The sequence below is a fragment of the Salvelinus namaycush genome, chromosome 37, assembly GCF_016432855.1.
Source record: "Salvelinus namaycush isolate Seneca chromosome 37, SaNama_1.0, whole genome shotgun sequence".
Lineage (NCBI taxonomy): Eukaryota > Metazoa > Chordata > Actinopteri > Salmoniformes > Salmonidae > Salvelinus > Salvelinus namaycush.
Genome location: NC_052343.1, coordinates 27,326,534 through 27,349,482, shown reverse-complemented (window position 1 = coordinate 27,349,482; position 22,949 = coordinate 27,326,534). Strand labels below are relative to the sequence as shown.

The 22,949-nt window shown below is 46.7% G+C and overlaps 1 protein-coding gene across 1 annotated transcript in view; it reads right to left on the bottom strand.

The window, feature by feature from the left end:
* The window catches only part of LOC120030946 (serine/threonine-protein kinase 31-like), a 63,388-nt gene that overhangs the window by 6,529 nt on the left and 33,910 nt on the right, over window positions 1-22,949 (bottom strand). Inside the window, exons 17-21 of the mRNA XM_038976452.1 lie at window positions 14,776-14,877; window positions 14,380-14,460; window positions 14,036-14,161; window positions 13,541-13,672; window positions 12,117-12,203 (exon numbers count right to left, since the gene is read on the bottom strand). Coding sequence (XP_038832380.1) covers window positions 12,117-12,203; window positions 13,541-13,672; window positions 14,036-14,161; window positions 14,380-14,460; window positions 14,776-14,877 — 528 coding nt within the window. The remainder of the gene's footprint in view (window positions 1-12,116; window positions 12,204-13,540; window positions 13,673-14,035; window positions 14,162-14,379; window positions 14,461-14,775; window positions 14,878-22,949) is intronic.

Sequence of the window (22,949 nt, the reverse complement as noted above, 5' to 3'; positions counted from 1 at the left end):
TGATGGGAGAGACATGACAGTAGGTCAATGTGTTATACTACCAGTCTCCTGATGGGAGAGACAGGACAGTAGGTCAATGTGTTATACTACTACAGTCTCTTGATGGGAGAGACAGGACAGTAGGTCAATGTGTTATACTACCAGTCTCCTGATGGGAGAGACAGGACAGTAGGTCAATGTGTTATACTACTACAGTCTCCTGATGGGAGAGACAGGACAGTAGGTCAATGTGTTATACTACTACAGTCTCTTGATGGGAGAGACAGGACAGTAGGTCAATGTGTTATACTACCAGTCTCCTGATGGGAGAGACAGGACAGTAGGTCAATGTGTTATACTACTACAGTCTCCTGATGAGAGAGACATGACAGTAGGTCAATGTGTTATACTACCAGTCTCCTGATGGGAGAGACAGGACAGTAGGTCAATGTGTTATACTACCAGTCTCCTGATGGGAGAGACAGGACAGTAGGTCAATGTGTTATACTACTACAGTCTCCTGATGAGAGAGACAGGACAGTAGGTCAATGTGTTATACTACTACAGTCTCCTGATGAGAGAGACAGGACAGTAGGTCAATGTGTTATACTACTACAGTCTCCTGATGGAGAGACAGGACAGTAGGTCAATGTGTTATACTACCAGTCTCCTGATGGGAGAGACAGGACAGTAGGTCAATGTGTTATACTACCAGTCTCCTGATGGGAGAGACAGGACAGTAGGTCAATGTGTTATACTACTAGTCTCCTGATGGGAGAGACAGGACAGTAGGTCAATGTGTTATACTACTACAGTCTCCTGATGGGAGAGACAGGACAGTAGGTCAATGTGTTATACTACTACAGTCTCCTGATGGGAGAGACAGGACAGTAGGTCAATGTGTTATACTACTACAGTCTCCTGATGGGAGAGACAGGACAGTAGGTCAATGTGTTATACTACTACAGTCTCCTGATGGGAGAGACAGGACAGTAGGTCAATGTGTTATACTACTACAGTCTCCTGATGGGAGAGACAGGGCAGTAGGTCAATGTGTTATACTACTACAGTCTCCTGATGGGAGAGACAGGACAGTAGGTCAATGTGTTATACTACTACAGTCTCCTGATGGGAGAGACAGGACAGTAGGTCAATGTGTTATACTACTACAGTCTCCTGATGGGAGAGACAGGACAGTAGGTCAATGTGTTATACTACCAGTCTCCTGATGGGAGAGACAGGACAGTAGGTCAATGTGTTATACTACTACAGTCTCCTGATGGGAGAGACAGGACAGTAGGTCAATGTGTTATACTACCAGTCTCCTGATGGGAGAGACAGGACAGTAGGTCAATGTGTTATACTACCAGTCTCCTGATGGGAGAGACAGGACAGTAGGTCAATGTGTTATACTACTACAGTCTCCTGATGGGAGAGACAGGACAGTAGGTCAATGTGTTATACTACTACAGTCTCCTGATGGGAGAGACAGGACAGTAGGTCAATGTGTTATACTACTACAGTCTCCTGATGGGAGAGACAGGACAGTAGGTCAATGTGTTATACTACTACAGTCTCCTGATGGGAGAGACAGGACAGTAGGTCAATGTGTTATACTACTACAGTCTCCTGATGGGAGAGACAGGACAGTAGGTCAATGTGTTATACTACTACAGTCTCCTGATGGGAGAGACAGGACAGTAGGTCAATGTGTTATACTACTACAGTCTCCTGATGGGAGAGACAGGACAGTAGGTCAATGTGTTATACTACTACAGTCTCCTGATGAGAGAGACAGGACAGTAGGTCAATGTGTTATACTACCAGTCTCCTGATGGGAGAGACAGGACAGTAGGTCAATGTGTTATACTACTACAGTCTCCTGATGGGAGAGACAGGACAGTAGGTCAATGTGTTATACTACTACAGTCTCCTGATGGGAGAGACAGGACAGTAGGTCAATGTGTTATACTACTACAGTCTCCTGATGGGAGAGACAGGACAGTAGGTCAATGTGTTATACTACTACAGTCTCCTGATGGGAGAGACAGGACAGTAGGTCAATGTGTTATACTACTACAGTCTCCTGATGGGAGAGACAGGACAGTAGGTCAATGTGTTATACTACCAGTCTCCTGATGGGAGAGACAGGACAGTAGGTCAATGTGTTATACTACTACAGTCTCCTGATGGGAGAGACAGGACAGTAGGTCAATGTGTTATACTACCAGTCTCCTGATGGGAGAGACAGGACAGTAGGTCAATGTGTTCTACTACTACAGTCTCCTGATGGGAGAGACAGGACAGTAGGTCAATGTGTTCTACTACTACAGTCTCCTGATGAGAGAGACAGGACAGTAGGTCAATGTGTTATACTACCAGTCTCCTGATGGGAGAGACAGGACAGTAGGTCAATGTGTTATACTACTACAGTCTCCTGATGGGAGAGACAGGACAGTAGGTCAATGTGTTATACTACTACAGTCTCCTGATGGGAGAGACAGGACAGTAGGTCAATGTGTTATACTACCAGTCTCCTGATGGGAGAGACAGGACAGTAGGTCAATGTGTTATACTACTACAGTCTCCTGATGGGAGAGACAGGACAGTAGGTCAATGTGTTATACTACTACAGTCTCCTGATGGGAGAGACAGGACAGTAGGTCAATGTGTTATACTACTACAGTCTCCTGATGGGAGAGACAGGACAGTAGGTCAATGTGTTATACTACCAGTCTCCTGATGGGAGAGACAGGACAGTAGGTCAATGTGTTATACTACTACAGTCTCCTGATGGGAGAGACAGGACAGTAGGTCAATGTGTTATACTACCAGTCTCCTGATGGGAGAGACAGGACAGTAGGTCAATGTGTTCTACTACTACAGTCTCCTGATGGGAGAGACAGGACAGTAGGTCAATGTGTTCTACTACCAGTCTCCTGATGGGAGAGACAGGACAGTAGGTCAATGTGTTATACTACTACAGTCTCCTGATGGGAGAGACAGGACAGTAGGTCAATGTGTTATACTACTACAGTCTCCTGATGGGAGAGACAGGACAGTAGGTCAATGTGTTATACTACTACAGTCTCCTGATGGGAGAGACAGGACAGTAGGTCAATGTGTTATACTACTACAGTCTCCTGATGAGAGAGACAGGACAGTAGGTCAATGTGTTATACTACCAGTCTCCTGATGGGAGAGACAGGACAGTAGGTCAATGTGTTATACTACTACAGTCTCCTGATGGGAGAGACAGGACAGTAGGTCAATGTGTTATACTACTACAGTCTCCTGATGGGAGAGACAGGACAGTAGGTCAATGTGTTATACTACCAGTCTCCTGATGGGAGAGACAGGACAGTAGGTCAATGTGTTCTACTACTACAGTCTCCTGATGGGAGAGACAGGACAGTAGGTCAATGTGTTATACTACTACAGTCTCCTGATGGGAGAGACAGGACAGTAGGTCAATGTGTTATACTACTACAGTCTCCTGATGAGAGAGACAGGACAGTAGGTCAATGTGTTATACTACCAGTCTCCTGATGGGAGAGACAGGACAGTAGGTCAATGTGTTATACTACTACAGTCTCCTGATGGGAGAGACAGGACAGTAGGTCAATGTGTTATACTACTACAGTCTCCTGATGGGAGAGACAGGACAGTAGGTCAATGTGTTATACTACCAGTCTCCTGATGGGAGAGACAGGACAGTAGGTCAATGTGTTCTACTACTACAGTCTCCTGATGGGAGAGACAGGACAGTAGGTCAATGTGTTATACTACTACAGTCTCCTGATGGGAGAGACAGGACAGTAGGTCAATGTGTTATACTACTACAGTCTCCTGATGAGAGAGACAGGACAGTAGGTCAATGTGTTATACTACCAGTCTCCTGATGGGAGAGACAGGACAGTAGGTCAATGTGTTATACTACTACAGTCTCCTGATGGGAGAGACAGGACAGTAGGTCAATGTGTTATACTACTACAGTCTCCTGATGGGAGAGACAGGACAGTAGGTCAATGTGTTATACTACCAGTCTCCTGATGGGAGAGACAGGACAGTAGGTCAATGTGTTATACTACTACAGTCTCCTGATGGGAGAGACAGGACAGTAGGTCAATGTGTTATACTACTACAGTCTCCTGATGGGAGAGACAGGACAGTAGGTCAATGTGTTATACTACCAGTCTCCTGATGGGAGAGACAGGACAGTAGGTCAATGTGTTATACTACCAGTCTCCTGATGGGAGAGACAGGACAGTAGGTCAATGTGTTATACTACTACAGTCTCCTGATGGGAGAGACAGGACAGTAGGTCAATGTGTTATACTACTACAGTCTCCTGATGGGTGAGACAGGACAGTAGGTCAATGTGTTATACTACCAGTCTCCTGATGGGAGAGACAGGACAGTAGGTCAATGTGTTATACTACTACAGTCTCCTGATGGGAGAGACAGGACAGTAGGTCAATGTGTTATACTACCAGTCTCCTGATGGGAGAGACAGGACAGTAGGTCAATGTGTTATACTACTACAGTCTCCTGATGGGAGAGACAGGACAGTAGGTCAATGTGTTATACTACTACAGTCTCCTGATGGGAGAGACAGGACAGTAGGTCAATGTGTTATACTACCAGTCTCCTGATGGGAGAGACAGGACAGTAGGTCAATGTGTTATACTACAAGTCTCCTGATGGGAGAGACAGGACAGTAGGTCAATGTGTTCTACTACTACAGTCTCCTGATGAGAGAGACAGGACAGTAGGTCAATGTGTTCTACTACTACAGTCTCCTGATGAGAGAGACAGGACAGTAGGTCAATGTGTTATACTACTACAGTCTCCTGATGGGAGAGACAGGACAGTAGGTCAATGTGTTATACTACTACAGTCTCCTGATGGGAGAGACAGGACAGTAGGTCAATGTGTTATACTACTACAGTCTCCTGATGGGAGAGACAGGACAGTAGGTCAATGTGTTATACTACCAGTCTCCTGATGGGAGAGACAGGACAGTAGGTCAATGTGTTATACTACTACAGTCTCCTGATGGGAGAGACAGGACAGTAGGTCAATGTGTTATACTACTACAGTCTCCTGATGGGAGAGACAGGACAGTAGGTCAATGTGTTATACTACCAGTCTCCTGATGGGAGAGACAGGACAGTAGGTCAATGTGTTATACTACCAGTCTCCTGATGGGAGAGACAGGACAGTAGGTCAATGTGTTATACTACTACAGTCTCCTGATGGGAGAGACAGGACAGTAGGTCAATGTGTTATACTACTACAGTCTCCTGATGGGAGAGACAGGACAGTAGGTCAATGTGTTATACTACCAGTCTCCTGATGGGAGAGACAGGACAGTAGGTCAATGTGTTATACTACTACAGTCTCCTGATGGGAGAGACAGGACAGTAGGTCAATGTGTTATACTACCAGTCTCCTGATGGGAGAGACAGGACAGTAGGTCAATGTGTTATACTACTACAGTCTCCTGATGGGAGAGACAGGACAGTAGGTCAATGTGTTATACTACCAGTCTCCTGATGGGAGAGACAGGACAGTAGGTCAATGTGTTATACTACCAGTCTCCTGATGGGAGAGACAGGACAGTAGGTCAATGTGTTATACTACTACAGTCTCCTGATGGGAGAGACAGGGCAGTAGGTCAATATGTTATACTACCAGTCTCCTGATGGGAGAGACAGGACAGTAGGTCAATGTGTTATACTACTACAGTCTCCTGATGGGAGAGACAGGACAGTAGGTCAATGTGTTATACTACCAGTCTCCTGATGGGAGAGACAAGACAGTAGGTCAATGTGTTATACTACCAGTCTCCTGATGGGAGAGACAGGACAGTAGGTCAATGTGTTATACTACTACAGTCTCCTGATGGGAGAGACAGGACAGTAGGTCAATGTGTTATACTACCAGTCTCCTGATGGGAGAGACAAGACAGTAGGTCAATGTGTTATACTACCAGTCTCCTGATGGGAGAGACAGGACAGTAGGTCAATGTGTTATACTACTACAGTCTCCTGATGGGAGAGACAGGACAGTAGGTCAATGTGTTATACTACTACAGTCTCCTGATGGGAGAGACAGGACAGTAGGTCAATGTGTTATACTACTACAGTCTCCTGATGGGAGAGACAGGACAGTAGGTCAATGTGTTATACTACCAGTCTCCTGATGGGAGAGACAGGACAGTAGGTCAATGTGTTATACTACTACAGTCTCCTGATGGGAGAGACAGGACAGTAGGTCAATGTGTTCTACTACCAGTCTCCTGATGGGAGAGACAGGACAGTAGGTCAATGTGTTCTACTACTACAGTCTCCTGATGGGAGAGACAGGACAGTAGGTCAATGTGTTCTACTACTACAGTCTCCTGATGAGAGAGACAGGACAGTAGGTCAATGTGTTATACTACCAGTCTCCTGATGGGAGAGACAGGACAGTAGGTCAATGTGTTATACTACTACAGTCTCCTGATGGGAGAGACAGGACAGTAGGTCAATGTGTTATACTACTACAGTCTCCTGATGGGAGAGACAGGACAGTAGGTCAATGTGTTATACTACCAGTCTCCTGATGGGAGAGACAGGACAGTAGGTCAATGTGTTATACTACTACAGTCTCCTGATGGGAGAGACAGGACAGTAGGTCAATGTGTTATACTACTACAGTCTCCTGATGGGAGAGACAGGACAGTAGGTCAATGTGTTATACTACCAGTCTCCTGATGGGAGAGACAGGACAGTAGGTCAATGTGTTATACTACCAGTCTCCTGATGGGAGAGACAGGACAGTAGGTCAATGTGTTATACTACCAGTCTCCTGATGGGAGAGACAGGACAGTAGGTCAATGTGTTATACTACCAGTCTCCTGATGGGAGAGACAGGACAGTAGGTCAATGTGTTATACTACCAGTCTCCTGATGGGAGAGACAGGACAGTAGGTCAATGTGTTATACTACTACAGTCTCCTGATGGGAGAGACAGGACAGTAGGTCAATGTGTTATACTACTACAGTCTCCTGATGGGTGAGACAGGACAGTAGGTCAATGTGTTATACTACCAGTCTCCTGATGGGAGAGACAGGACAGTAGGTCAATGTGTTATACTACTACAGTCTCCTGATGGGAGAGACAGGACAGTAGGTCAATGTGTTATACTACTACAGTCTCCTGATGGGAGAGACAGGACAGTAGGTCAATGTGTTATACTACTACAGTCTCCTGATGGGAGAGACAGGACAGTAGGTCAATGTGTTATACTACTACAGTCTCCTGATGGGAGAGACAGGACAGTAGGTCAATGTGTTATACTACCAGTCTCCTGATGGGAGAGACAGGACAGTAGGTCAATGTGTTATACTACTACAGTCTCCTGATGGGAGAGACAGGACAGTAGGTCAATGTGTTATACTACTACAGTCTCCTGATGGGAGAGACAGGACAGTAGGTCAATGTGTTATACTACCAGTCTCCTGATGGGAGAGACAGGACAGTAGGTCAATGTGTTATACTACTACAGTCTCCTGATGGGAGAGACAGGACAGTAGGTCAATGTGTTATACTACTACAGTCTCCTGATGGGAGAGACAGGACAGTAGGTCAATGTGTTATACTACTACAGTCTCCTGATGGGAGAGACAGGACAGTAGGTCAATGTGTTATACTACCAGTCTCCTGATGGGAGAGACAGGACAGTAGGTCAATGTGTTATACTACTACAGTCTCCTGATGGGAGAGACAGGACAGTAGGTCAATGTGTTATATTACCAGTCTCCTGATGGGAGAGACAGGACAGTAGGTCAATGTGTTCTACTACTACAGTCTCCTGATGGGAGAGACAGGACAGTAGGTCAATGTGTTCTACTACTACAGTCTCCTGATGAGAGAGACAGGACAGTAGGTCAATGTGTTATACTACCAGTCTCCTGATGGGAGAGACAGGACAGTAGGTCAATGTGTTCTACTACTACAGTCTCCTGATGGGAGAGACAGGACAGTAGGTCAATGTGTTATACTACTACAGTCTCCTGATGGGAGAGACAGGACAGTAGGTCAATGTGTTATACTACCAGTCTCCTGATGGGAGAGACAGGACAGTAGGTCAATGTGTTCTACTACTACAGTCTCCTGATGGGAGAGACAGGACAGTAGGTCAATGTGTTATACTACTACAGTCTCCTGATGGGAGAGACAGGACAGTAGGTCAATGTGTTATACTACTACAGTCTCCTGATGAGAGAGACAGGACAGTAGGTCAATGTGTTATACTACCAGTCTCCTGATGGGAGAGACAGGACAGTAGGTCAATGTGTTATACTACTACAGTCTCCTGATGGGAGAGACAGGACAGTAGGTCAATGTGTTATACTACTACAGTCTCCTGATGGGAGAGACAGGACAGTAGGTCAATGTGTTATACTACCAGTCTCCTGATGGGAGAGACAGGACAGTAGGTCAATGTGTTATACTACCAGTCTCCTGATGGGAGAGACAGGACAGTAGGTCAATGTGTTATACTACTACAGTCTCCTGATGGGAGAGACAGGACAGTAGGTCAATGTGTTATACTACCAGTCTCCTGATGGGAGAGACAGGACAGTAGGTCAATGTGTTATACTACCAGTCTCCTGATGGGAGAGACAGGACAGTAGGTCAATGTGTTATACTACTACAGTCTCCTGATGGGAGAGACAGGGCAGTAGGTCAATATGTTATACTACCAGTCTCCTGATGGGAGAGACAGGACAGTAGGTCAATGTGTTATACTACCAGTCTCCTGATGGGAGAGACAGGACAGTAGGTCAATGTGTTATACTACTACAGTCTCCTGATGGGAGAGACAAGACAGTAGGTCAATGTGTTATACTACCAGTCTCCTGATGGGAGAGACAGGACAGTAGGTCAATGTGTTATACTACCAGTCTCCTGATGGGAGAGACAGGACAGTAGGTCAATGTGTTATACTACCAGTCTCCTGATGGGAGAGACAGGACAGTAGGTCAATGTGTTATACTACTACAGTCTCCTGATGAGAGAGACAGGACAGTAGGTCAATGTGTTATACTACCAGTCTCCTGATGGGAGAGACAAGACAGTAGGTCAATGTGTTATACTACTACAGTCTCCTGATGAGAGAGACAGGACAGTAGATCAATGTGTTATACTACTACAGTCTCCTGATGGGAGAGACAGGACAGTAGGTCAATGTGTTATACTACTACAGTCTCCTGATGGGAGAGACAGGACAGTAGGTCAATGTGTTATACTACTACAGTCTCCTGATGGGAGAGACAGGACAGTAGGTCAATGTGTTATACTACTACAGTCTCCTGATGGGAGAGACAGGACAGTAGGTCAATGTGTTATACTACTACAGTCTCCTGATGGGAGAGACAGGACAGTAGGTCAATGTGTTATACTACTACAGTCTCCTGATGGGAGAGACAGGACAGTAGGTCAATGTGTTATACTACTACAGTCTCCTGATGGGAGAGACAGGACAGTAGGTCAATGTGTTATACTACTACAGTCTCCTGATGGGAGAGACAGGACAGTAGGTCAATGTGTTCTACTACTACAGTCTCCTGATGAGAGAGACAGGACAGTAGGTCAATGTGTTATACTACTACAGTCTCCTGATGGGAGAGACAGGACAGTAGGTCAATGTGTTATACTACTACAGTCTCCTGATGGGAGAGACAAGACAGTAGGTCAAGGTGTTATACTACCAGTCTCCTGATGGGAGAGACAGGACAGTAGGTCAATGTGTTATACTACCAGTCTCCTGATGGGAGAGACAGGACATTAGGTCAATGTGTTATACTACCAGTCTCCTGATGGGAGAGACAGGACAGTAGGTCAATGTGTTATACTACCAGTCTCCTGATGGGAGGGACAGGACAGTAGGTCAATGTGTTATACTACCAGTCTCCTGATGGGAGAGACAGGACAGTAGGTCAATGTGTTATACTACTACAGTCTCCTGATGGGAGAGACGGGACAGTAGATCAATGTGTTATACTACCAGTCTCCTGATGGGAGAGACGGGACAGTAGGTCAATGTGTTATACTACCAGTCTCCTGATGGGAGAGACAGGACAGTAGGTCAATGTGTTATACTACCAGTCTCCTGATGGGAGAGACAAGACAGTAGGTCAATGTGTTATACTACCAGTCTCCTGATGGGAGAGACAGGACAGTAGGTCAATGTGTTATACTACCAGTCTCCTGATGGGAGAGACAGGACAGTAGGTCAATGTGTTATACTACCAGTCTCCTGATGGGAGAGACAGGACAGTAGGTCAATGTGTTATACTACCAGTCTCCTGATGGGAGAGACAGGACAGTAGGTCAATGTGTTATACTACTACAGTCTCCTGATGGGAGAGACAGGACAGTAGGTCAATGTGTTATACTACTACAGTCTCCTGATGGGAGAGACAGGACAGTAGGTCAATGTGTTATACTACCAGTCTCCTGATGGGAGAGACAAGACAGTAGGTCAATGTGTTATACTACTACAGTCTCCTGATGGGAGAGACAGGACAGTAGGTCAATGTGTTATACTACTACAGTCTCCTGATGAGAGAGACAGGACAGTAGGTCAATGTGTTATACTACTACAGTCTCCTGATGGGAGAGACAGGACAGTAGGTCAATGTGTTATACTACTACAGTCTCCTGATGGGAGAGACAGGACAGTAGGTCAATGTGTTATACTACCAGTCTCCTGATGGGAGAGACAGGACAGTAGGTCAATGTGTTATACTACCAGTCTCCTGATGGGAGAGACAGGACAGTAGGTCAATGTGTTATACTACTACAGTCTCCTGATGGGAGAGACAGGACAGTAGGTCAATGTGTTATACTACTACAGTCTCCTGATGGGAGAGACAGGACAGTAGGTCAATGTGTTATACTACCAGTCTCCTGATGGGAGAGACAGGACAGTAGGTCAATGTGTTATACTACCAGTCTCCTGATGGGAGAGACAGGACAGTAGGTCAATGTGTTATACTACTACAGTCTCCTGATGGGAGAGACAGGACATTAGGTCAATGTGTTATACTACCAGTCTCCTGATGGGAGAGACAGGACAGTAGGTCAATGTGTTATACTACCAGTCTCCTGATGGGAGAGACAGGACAGTAGGTCAATGTGTTATACTACTACAGTCTCCTGATGGGAGAGACAGGGCAGTAGGTCAATATGTTATACTACCAGTCTCCTGATGGGAGAGACAGGACAGTAGGTCAATGTGTTATACTACTACAGTCTCCTGATGGGAGAGACAGGACAGTAGGTCAATGTGTTATACTACTACAGTCTCCTGATGGGAGAGACAGGACAGTAGGTCAATGTGTTCTACTACTACAGTCTCCTGATGAGAGAGACAGGACAGTAGGTCAATGTGTTCTACTACTACAGTCTCCTGATGGGAGAGACAGGACAGTAGGTCAATGTGTTATACTACTACAGTCTCCTGATGGGAGAGACAGGACAGTAGGTCAATGTGTTATACTACCAGTCTCCTGATGGGAGAGACAGGACAGTAGGTCAATGTGTTATACTACCAGTCTCCTGATGGGAGAGACAGGACAGTAGGTCAATGTGTTATACTACTACAGTCTCCTGATGGGAGAGACAGGACAGTAGGTCAATGTGTTATACTACCAGTCTCCTGATGGGAGAGACAGGACAGTAGGTCAATGTGTTATACTACTACAGTCTCCTGATGAGAGAGACAGGACAGTAGGTCAATGTGTTATACTACTACAGTCTCCTGATGGGAGAGACAGGGCAGTAGGTCAATGTGTTATACTACTACAGTCTCCTGATGGGAGAGACAGGGCAGTAGGTCAATGTGTTATACTACTACAGTCTCCTGATGGGAGAGACAGGACAGTAGGTCAATGTGTTATACTACTACAAAACAAGGGCATGCGAATAAGGTTCCAAAATTGCCCGATTTTCCAGAAAACTCCGTTGGAAGAAGGGAAATCCAGGAATCCTCAAACCAGGATTTATGGAAACCTGGGAATTTTGGGAGAGTTTTGTAACTGTAAAGGTGAAATATGAGGACGGTAGCCGAGAGAACTCACTGTGGCAGTTAGGGGTTTGTCAGCCTGAACAGCCCAGAGACTTCCATTGGGGAAGTATGGCACCATCACATAGGCAAGAGGGTCTGACTGAAAGAGAAGGGGTCATCGTAAAACATACATCATGACAAATGGAGAACACGACCTCTAAAAGGCTCTGCCTGGTCAATCAGACATCTGAAGTGGCTGTAACATTTACTACGATGTAGCCTCCACAGACTTCAGGGCTTTCATACTTCCCACGCTTAGCGGAGCAGAGCTGTTGTCAAGGAAGTTGTCAAGGAAGTGTGTGTGTTTATACAGGACATTCCGCCCCCACCTACTGTCAACCAATCATGTCAACGCAGAGCTAAACAGAGCCCTCTGCATTGTTACAAACTTTGGGAGGCTCACGGCGATGCGGTACGGAGCTTGACTTGGCCTCTGCACGCCTCAGGAGACTCCGCAATTGCATCACACCCTCCATACGAAGCCTCAGACCGCATTTTCGGATCAAGCATAAATTGGCTTCAAGTCTAAGTCAAGTTCCTCAGATCATGAACCATGTGGCTTGTAAGACAGGAAGACATATGAAGCTGAGTGACTGGGTCGAGACAGGGAAGCTGAGTGACTGGGTCGAGACAGGGAAGCTTAGTGACTGGGTCGAGACAGGGAAGCTGAGTGACTGGGTCGAGACAGGGAAGCTGAGTGACTGGGTCGAGACAGGGAAGCTGAGTGACTGGGTCGAGACAGGGAAGCTGAGTGACTGGGTCGAGACAGGGAAGCTGAGTGACTGGGTCGAGGCAGGGAAGCTGAGTGACTGGGTCGAGGCAGGGAAGCTGAGTGACTGGGTCGAGGCAGGGAAGCTGAGTGACTGGGTCGAGGCAGGGAAGCTGAGTGACTGGGTCGAGACAGGGAAGCTGAGTGACTGGGTCGAGACAGGGAAGCTGAGTGACTGGGTCGAGACAGGGAAGCTGAGTGACTGGGTCGAGGCAGGGAAGCTGAGTGACTGGGTCGAGGCAGGGAAGCTGAGTGACTGGGTCGAGGCAGGGAAGCTGAGTGACTGGGTCGAGACAGGGAAGCTGAGTGACTGGGTCGAGACAGGGAAGCTGAGTGACTGGGTCGAGGCAGGGAAGCTGAGTGACTGGGTCGAGGCAGGGAAGCTGAGTGACTGGGTCGAGGCAGGGAAGCTGAGTGACTGGGTCGAGACAGGGAAGCTGAGTGACTGGATCGAGACAGGGAAGCTGAGTGACTGGGTCGAGACAGGGAAGCTGAGTGACTGGGTCGAGACAGGGAAGCTGAGTGACTGGGTCGAGACAGGGAAGCTGAGTGACTGGGTCGAGACAGGGAAGCTGAGTGACTGGGTCGAGACAGGGAAGCTGAGTGACTGGGTCGAGACAGGGAAGCTGAGTGACTGGGTCGAGACAGGGAAGCTTAGTGAGCAGTACCTTGCCAAAGAACAGTGCCAGAAGAGGGAGTATTCCAGCGTCAGTCTGACTCTCCCGTTGCGTCCTGGTTCTGTGAAACTGGGAGGTTCTCTCCAGCACTCTGGCCTCTGCCTCCTCATTCACCGTGTAACCCTGACAGGGAACCCAGACACAAACCACCAATAAGGATAACAACTAAACCTCTGTCAAAAGACCAGGGTCTCTCAGTTGGCACTGAACGTGATCAAACGTCTTTAAACAGGAGCAGTAATACCTGAACATGTTCAAAAAGAACTATCATTCTGCTTCAAAATGTTTGCTCACATTTGGTCCTGACAGAGTTCCACATTTACACAATGTTTTTAACCTGTAAGGTTGACTCCCACATAGCACCCTATATAGTGCACTACTTTTAACCAGAGCTCTATGGGCCCCTAGTCAAAAGTAGTGCACTATAGAGAGAATAGGGTCCTATTTTGGACGTAGCCCTAAAAAGGTGTGTGAAAAAGGGGTTACCTTGAGTATGACCCTCTGTCCCTGGAACTCAGTACAGACCAGAGGCCTGCGTCCACTCAGCTCCTTCATGGGCTCAGCGTCAAACATGTCCCTGTCCAGACTCTTCACCAACAGACCTCCAGAGCTCTGCACACACACACACACCCACATCTGTGAAATACGTAGGTGCTGCTAATAATACATACATGATGAGAACATGGTAATTAGGAACACACACTGAAATAATACATTCACAGATTTCCACTAGGGGATAGTACTGCAGCACAATGTGACCATGTCCTGTTTTCCATATGGTCTTGTACAGAGGTATAGTTGGATCAGTCAGGACTCAGGTTGTGTCTCACCATGTGGCTGTGGATGTCTGCCTCAGGATAGAGCAGGGGGAGCTCAGGACAGCAGCCTTCAGCCAGAGTACTGAGCTTCATCTACAACACAAACATGACACAGCTATTAGGGAGGGGTGTGATGAGTGGAACTGATTTGATGAGAAGTGTGGAAGTGTTCCCGGACTTAGTTGGAACACAGAATGACAATGACAGAACACATAAATGACAGAATTAGAATGACAGAACATATAAATGACAGAATTAGAATGACAGAACATATAAATGACAGAATTAGAATGACAGAACATATAAATGACAGAATTAGAATGACAGAACATAAATGACAGAATTAGAATGACAGAACATAAATGACAGAATTAGAATGATAGAAAGATGTTGGAACATGTAACGTACATATTCTTTTCTTTCTTGACCGATTTCTTGGAAAAGAGTGTTTCTGGTCTCAGCGATCTCTTCCTTCTTCTTCAGAATCTCTGTTAGGTCAAAATCTTCAGCCTGACAGGAGAAACCATTAATAAACCTCCCTTTCCTATATTACCACTCTACTCACTACTGCATTCACAGGAAATCATTCGGCCATAATAACTGTACAAATTGAGCACACGAGCTGGGTATCCTCGGCAGACAAGCCTGCTGTTCTGGGACTGTGTTCCAAGCGGCATCCTATAGGCTTGGCCGGTATACCGGGGTATTTGGAAATGGCCACAGATTGGTTTTTCAATGCCGTTTAAACTATTTTTGGGGGGGGGGGGGGGGGGGGGGGTTTCAATACAGAACTATTCTCCATGTCTCCACTTTCGTCATCTACAGCATGTTTAGCCATAGTGTTAGTGCAGAGCAGTCTGGTCAAAGTCTGTGCTTTTGTACATATTTTAGTGATAGGACGATGTTATTTACTGGAAGTTGAAGTGTTTCAATACATTTTTATATTTGTAGCTACTTAAATAAATACCTGCAGTCAACTTGTGCAATACGTTAGGAGATAAAGCAGATGGCGTTGATCATTTCACCTGTCACATTATGAAGCTCACCGTAGTTCCCCAGAACAGTTGAGACAGTCACGTGTGTGTTTGTAAATAGCACAACAGGAGAAAGCGGGAGCAGGTGAGTCCAGCTGTGTGTTGTAAATAGCACAACAGGAGAAAGCGGGAGCAGGTGAGTCCAGCTGTGTGTTGTAAATAGCACAACAGGAGAAAGCGGGAGCAGGTGAGTCCAGCTGTGTATTGACAGGGGTCACGTTTTATATAGAAAGTCTTCTTCTTTTTTTTTTGCTTCAGTAGTGATCAGGGGCATGCAACTATAGTTTCCTTCACAGAAAATACATTAGTGCAACACATTCATCAGAAAATAGCTTCATTTACAACAGAAGTGCAACACTATTTGGCTGGCAGACACACAAGTAAATGAGCTTACAATGAAAAAGCAAGGTCTTTTTTGTTGTTGCTAAAGCGATGCAGGGCCATCATATTTCTAATGTTTATCATAGAGAGAATGTAGCCAGCTAAATGTCCTGATGTTTTGTTTAAAGTTAATCTTTCATTTTAATGGTGAAAAATGGCTGGCTACACTGAGAAAAGTAGCTACATATCAGTCAGAGTGCTGTCTGCTGATAGAATGATGGAGAACAGTAGCTCCACATCAGTCAGAGCGCTGTCTGCTGATAGAATGATGGAGAACAGTAGCTACACGTCAGTCAGAGTGCTGTCTGCTGATAGAATGATGGAGAACAGTAGCTCCACGTCAGTCAGAGCGCTGTCTGCTGATAGAATGATGGAGAACAGTAGCTACACGTCAGTCAGAGCGCTGTCTGCTGAAAGAGTGATGGAGAACAGTAGCTACACATCAGTCAGAGTGCTGTCTGCTGATAGAATGATGGAGAACAGTAGCTACACATCAGTCAGAGCGCTGTCTGCTGAAAGAGTGATGGAGAACAGTAGCTACACATCAGTCAGAGTGCTGTCTGCTGATAGAATGATGGAGAACAGTAGCTACACATCAGTCAGAGCGCTGTCTGCTGAAAGAGTGATGAGAACAGTAGCTACACATCAGTCAGAGTGCTGTCTGCTGATAGAATGATGGAGAACAGTAGCTCCACATCAGTCAGAGTGCTGTCTGCTGATAGAATGATGGAGAACAGTAGCTCCACATCAGTCAGAGCGCTGTCTGCTGATAGAATGATGGAGAACAGTAGCTACACGTCAGTCAGAGCGCTGTCTGCTGATAGAATGATGGAGAACAGTAGCTACACATCAGTCAGAGTGCTGTCTGCTGATAGAATGATGGAGAACAGTAGCTACACGTCAGTCAGAGTGCTGTCTGCTGATAGAATGATGGAGAACAGTAGCTACACGTCAGTCAGAGTGCTGTCTGCTGATAGAATGATGGAGAACAGTAGCTACACGTCAGTCAGAGCGCTGATAGAATGATGGAGAACAGTAGCTACACGTCAGTCAGAGTGCTGTCTGCTGATAGAATGATGGAGAACAGTAGCTACACATCAGTCAGAGCGCTGTCTGCTGATAGAATGATGGAGAACAGTAGCTACACGTCAGTCAGAGCGCTGTCTGCTGATAGAATGATGGAGAACAGTAGCTACACGTCAGTCAGAGCGCTGTCTGCTGATAGAATGATGGAGAACAGTAGCTACACATCAGTCAGAGCGCTGTCTGCTGATAGAATGATGGAGAACAGTAGCTACACATCAGTCAGAGCGCTGTCTGCTGATAGAATGATGGAGAACAGTAGCTACACATCAGTCAGAGCGCTGTCTGCTGATAGAATGATGGAGAACAGTAGCTACACATCAGTCAGAGCGCTGTCTGCTGATAGAATGATGGAGAACAGTAGCTCCACATCAGTCAGAGTGCTGTCTGCTGATAGAATGATGGAGAACAGTAGCTCCACATCAGTCAGAGCGCTGTCTGCTGATAGAATGATGGAGAACAGTAGCTCCACATCAGTCAGAGCGCTGTCTGCTGAAAGAGTGATGGAGAACAGTAGCTACACATCAGTCAGAGTGCTGTCTGCTGATAGAATGATGGAGAACAGTAGCTACACATCAGTCAGAGCGCTGTCTGCTGAAAGAGTGATGGAGAACAGTAGCTACACATCAGTCAGAGTGCTGTCTGCTGATAGAATGATGGAGAACAGTAGCTCCACATCAGTCAGAGTGCTGTCTGCTGATAGAATGATGGAGAACAGTAGCTCCACATCAGTCAGAGCGCTGTCTGCTGATAGAATGATGGAGAACAGTAGCTACACGTCAGTCAGAGCGCTGTCTGCTGATAGAATGATGGAGAACAGTAGCTACACATCAGTCAGAGTGCTGTCTGCTGATAGAATGATGGAGAACAGTAGCTACACGTCAGTCAGAGTGCTGTCTGCTGATAGAATGATGGAGAACAGTAGCTACACGTCAGTCAGAGCGCTGATAGAATGATGGAGAACAGTAGCTACACGTCAGTCAGAGCGCTGATAGAATGATGGAGAACAGTAGCTACACGTCAGTCAGAGTGCTGTCTGCTGATAGAATGATGGAGAACAGTAGCTACACGTCAGTCAGAGCGCTGTCTGCTGATAGAATGATGGAGAACAGTAGCTACACGTCAGTCAGAGCGCTGTCTGCTGATAGAATGATGGAGAACAGTAGCTCCACATCAGTCAGAGTGCTGTCTGCTGATAGAATGATGGAGAACAGTAGCTCCACATCAGTCAGAGCGCTGTCTGCTGATAGAATGATGGAGAACAGTAGCTACACGTCAGTCAGAGCGCTGTCTGCTGATAGAATGATGGAGAACAGTAGCTACACATCAGTCAGAGTGCTGTCTGCTGATAGAATGATGGAGAACAGTAGCTACACGTCAGTCAGAACGCTGATAGAATGATGGAGAACAGTAGCTACACGTCAGTCAGAGCGCTGATAGAATGATGGAGAACAGTAGCTACACGTCAGTCAGAGTGCTGTCTGCTGATAGAATGATGGAGAACAGTAGCTACACATCAGTCAGAGCGCTGTCTGCTGATAGAATGATGGAGAACAGTAGCTACACGTCAGTCAGAGCGCTGTCTGCTGATAGAATGATGGAGAACAGTAGCTACACGTCAGTCAGAGCGCTGTCTGCTGATAGAATGATGGAGAACAGTAGCTACACATCAGTCAGAGCGCTGTCTGCTGATAGAATGATGGAGAACAGTAGCTACACATCAGTCAGAGCGCTGTCTGCTGATAGAATGATGGAGAACAGTAGCTACACATCAGTCAGAGCGCTGTCTGCTGATAGAATGATGGAGAACAGTAGCTACACATCAGTCAGAGCGCTGTCTGCTGATAGAATGATGGAGAACAGTAGCTCCACATCAGTCAGAGTGCTGTCTGCTGATAGAATGATGGAGAACAGTAGCTCCACATCAGTCAGAGCGCTGTCTGCTGATAGAATGATGGAGAACAGTAGCTCCACATCAGTCAGAGCGCTGTCTGCTGAAAGAGTGATGGAGAACAGTAGCTACACATCAGTCAGAGTGCTGTCTGCTGATAGAATGATGGAGAACAGTAGCTACACATCAGTCAGAGCGCTGTCTGCTGAAAGAGTGATGGAGAACAGTAGCTACACATCAGTCAGAGTGCTGTCTGCTGATAGAATGATGGAGAACAGTAGCTCCACATCAGTCAGAGTGCTGTCTGCTGATAGAATGATGGAGAACAGTAGCTACACATCAGTCAGAGTGCTGTCTGCTGATAGAATGATGGAGAACAGTAGCTACACGTCAGTCAGAGTGCTGTCTGCTGATAGAATGATGGAGAACAGTAGCTACACGTCAGTCAGAGCGCTGATAGAATGATGGAGAACAGTAGCTACACGTCAGTCAGAGCGCTGATAGAATGATGGAGAACAGTAGCTACACGTCAGTCAGAGTGCTGTCTGCTGATAGAATGATGGAGAACAGTAGCTACACGTCAGTCAGAGCGCTGTCTGCTGATAGAATGATGGAGAACAGTAGCTACACGTCAGTCAGAGCGCTGTCTGCTGATAGAATGATGGAGAACAGTAGCTACACATCAGTCAGAGCGCTGTCTGCTGATAGAATGATGGAGAACAGTAGCTACACATCAGTCAGAGCGCTGTCTGCTGATAGAATGATGAAGAACAGTAGCTACACGTCAGTCAAAGTGCTGTCTGCTGATAGAATGATGGAGAACAGTAGCTACACGTCAGTCAGAGCGCTGATAGAATGATGGAGAACAGTAGCTACACGTCAGTCAGAGCGCTGATAGAATGATGGAGAACAGTAGCTACACGTCAGTCAGAGCGCTGTCTGCTGATAGAATGATGGAGAACAGTAGCTACACGTCAGTCAGAGCTCTGTCTGCTGATAGAATGATGGAGAACAGTAGCTACACGTCAGTCAGAGCGCTGTCTGCTGATAGAATGATGGAGAACAGTAGCTACACGTCAGTCAGAGCGCTGTCTGCTGATAGAATGATGGAGAACAGTAGCTCCACGTCAGTCAGAGCGCTGTCTGCTGATAGAATGATGGAGAACAGTAGCTCCACGTCACTCAGAGCGCTGATAGAATGATGGAGAACAGTACCTCCACATCAGTCAGAGCGCTGTCTGCTGATAGAATGATGGAGAACAGTAGCTACACATCAGTCAGAGCTCTGTCTGCTGATAGAATGATGGAGAACAGTAGCTCCACGTCAGTCAGAGCGCTGTCTGCTGATAGAATGATGGAGAACAGTAGCTACACGTCAGTCAGGGCGCTGTCTGCTGATAGAATGATGGAGAACAGTAGCTACACGTCAGTCAGAGCGCTGTCTGCTGATAGAATGATGGAGAACAGTAGCTACACGTCAGTCAGAGCGCTGTCTGCTGATAGAATGATGGAGAACAGTAGCTCCACATCAGTCAGAGCGCTGTCTGCTGATAGAATGATGGAGAACAGTAGCTCCACGTCAGTCAGAGCGCTGATAGAATGATGGAGAACAGTAGCTACACGTCAGTCAGGGCGCTGTCTGCTGATAGAATGATGGAGAACAGTAGCTACACGTCAGTCAGAGCGCTGTCTGCTGATAGAATGATGGAGAACAGTAGCTACACGTCAGTCAGAGCGCTGTCTGCTGATAGAATGATGGAGAACAGTAGCTCCACATCAGTCAGAGCGCTGTCTGCTGATAGAATGATGGAGAACAGTAGCTCCACATCAGTCAGAGTGCTGTCTGCTGATAGAATGATGGAGAACAGTAGCTCCACATCAGTCAGAGCGCTGTCTGCTGATAGAATGATGGAGAACAGTAGCTACACGTCAGTCAGAGCGCTGTCTGCTGATAGAATGATGGAGAACAGTAGCTACACATCAGTCAGAGTGCTGTCTGCTGATAGAATGATGGAGAACAGTAGCTACACGTCAGTCAGAGTGCTGTCTGCTGATAGAATGATGGAGAACAGTAGCTACACGTCAGTCAGAGCGCTGATAGAATGATGGAGAACAGTAGCTACACGTCAGTCAGAGCGCTGATAGAATGATGGAGAACAGTAGCTACACGTCAGTCAGAGTGCTGTCTGCTGATAGAATGATGGAGAACAGTAGCTACACGTCAGTCAGAGCGCTGTCTGCTGATAGAATGATGGAGAACAGTAGCTACACGTCAATCAGAGCGCTGTCTGCTGATAGAATGATGGAGAACAGTAGCTACACATCAGTCAGAGCGCTGTCTGCTGATAGAATGATGAAGAACAGTAGCTACACGTCAGTCAAAGTGCTGTCTGCTGATAGAATGATGGAGAACAGTAGCTACACGTCAGTCAGAGCGCTGATAGAATGATGGAGAACAGTAGCTACACGTCAGTCAGAGCGCTGATAGAATGATGGAGAACAGTAGCTACACGTCAGTCAGAGTGCTGTCTGCTGATAGAATGATGGAGAACAGTAGCTACACGTCAGTCAGAGCGCTGTCTGCTGATAGAATGATGGAGAACAGTAGCTACACGTCAGTCAGAGCGCTGTCTGCTGATAGAATGATGGAGAACAGTAGCTACACGTCAGTCAGAGCGCTGTCTGCTGAAAGAGTGATGGAGAACAGTAGCTCCACATCAGTCAGAGCGCTGTCTGCTGATAGAATGATGGAGAACAGTAGCTCCACATCAGTCAGAGCGCTGTCTGCTGATAGAATGATGGAGAACAGTAGCTACACATCCGTCAGAGCGCTGTCTGCTGATAGAATGATGGAGAACAGTAGCTACACATCAGTCAGAGTGCTGTCTGCTGATAGAATGATGGAGAACAGTAGCTCCACGTCAGTCAGAGCGCTGTCTGCTGATAGAATGATGGAGAACAGTAGCTCCACGTCAGTCAGAGCGCTGTCTGCTGATAGAATGATGGAGAACAGTAGCTACACATCAGTCAGAGCGCTGTCTGCTGATAGAATGATGGAGAACAGTAGCTACACATCAGTCAGAGCGCTGTCTGCTGATAGAATGATGGAGAACAGTAGCTACACGTCAGTCAGAGCGCTGTCTGCTGATAGAATGATGGAGAACAGTAGCTCCACGTCAGTCAGAGCGCTGTCTGCTGATAGAATGATGGAGAACAGTAGCTCCACGTCACTCAGAGCGCTGATAGAATGATGGAGAACAGTAGCTCCACATCAGTCAGAGCGCTGTCTGCTGATAGAATGATGGAGAACAGTAGCTACACATCAGTCAGAGCTCTGTCTGCTGATAGAATGATGGAGAACAGTAGCTCCACGTCAGTCAGAGCGCTGTCTGCTGATAGAATGATGGAGAACAGTAGCTACACGTCAGTCAGGGCGCTGTCTGCTGATAGAATGATGGAGAACAGTAGCTACACGTCAGTCAGAGCGCTGTCTGCTGATAGAATGATGGAGAACAGTAGCTACACGTCAGTCAGAGCGCTGTCTGCTGATAGAATGATGGAGAACAGTAGCTCCACATCAGTCAGAGCGCTGTCTGCTGATAGAATGATGGAGAACAGTAGCTACACATCAGTCAGAGCGCTGTCTGCTGATAGAATGATGGAGAACAGTAGCTACACGTCAGTCAGAGCGCTGTCTGCTGATAGAATGATGGAGAACAGTAGCTCCACGTCAGTCAGAGCGCTGATAGAATGATGGAGAACAGTAGCTACACGTCAGTCAGGGCGCTGTCTGCTGATAGAATGATGGAGAACAGTAGCTACACGTCAGTCAGAGCGCTGTCTGCTGATAGAATGATGGAGAACAGTAGCTACACGTCAGTCAGAGCGCTGTCTGCTGATAGAATGATGGAGAACAGTAGCTCCACATCAGTCAGAGCGCTGTCTGCTGATAGAATGATGGAGAACAGTAGCTCCACATCAGTCAGAGCGCTGTCTGCTGATAGAATGATGGAGAACAGTAGCTCCACGTCAGTCAGAGCTCTGTCTGCTGATAGAATGATGGAGAACAGTAGCTACACGTCAGTCAGAGCGCTGATAGAATGATGGAGAACAGTAGCTACACATCAGTCAGAGCGCTGTCTGCTGATAGAATGATGGAGAACAGTAGCTACACATCAGTCAGAGCGCTGTCT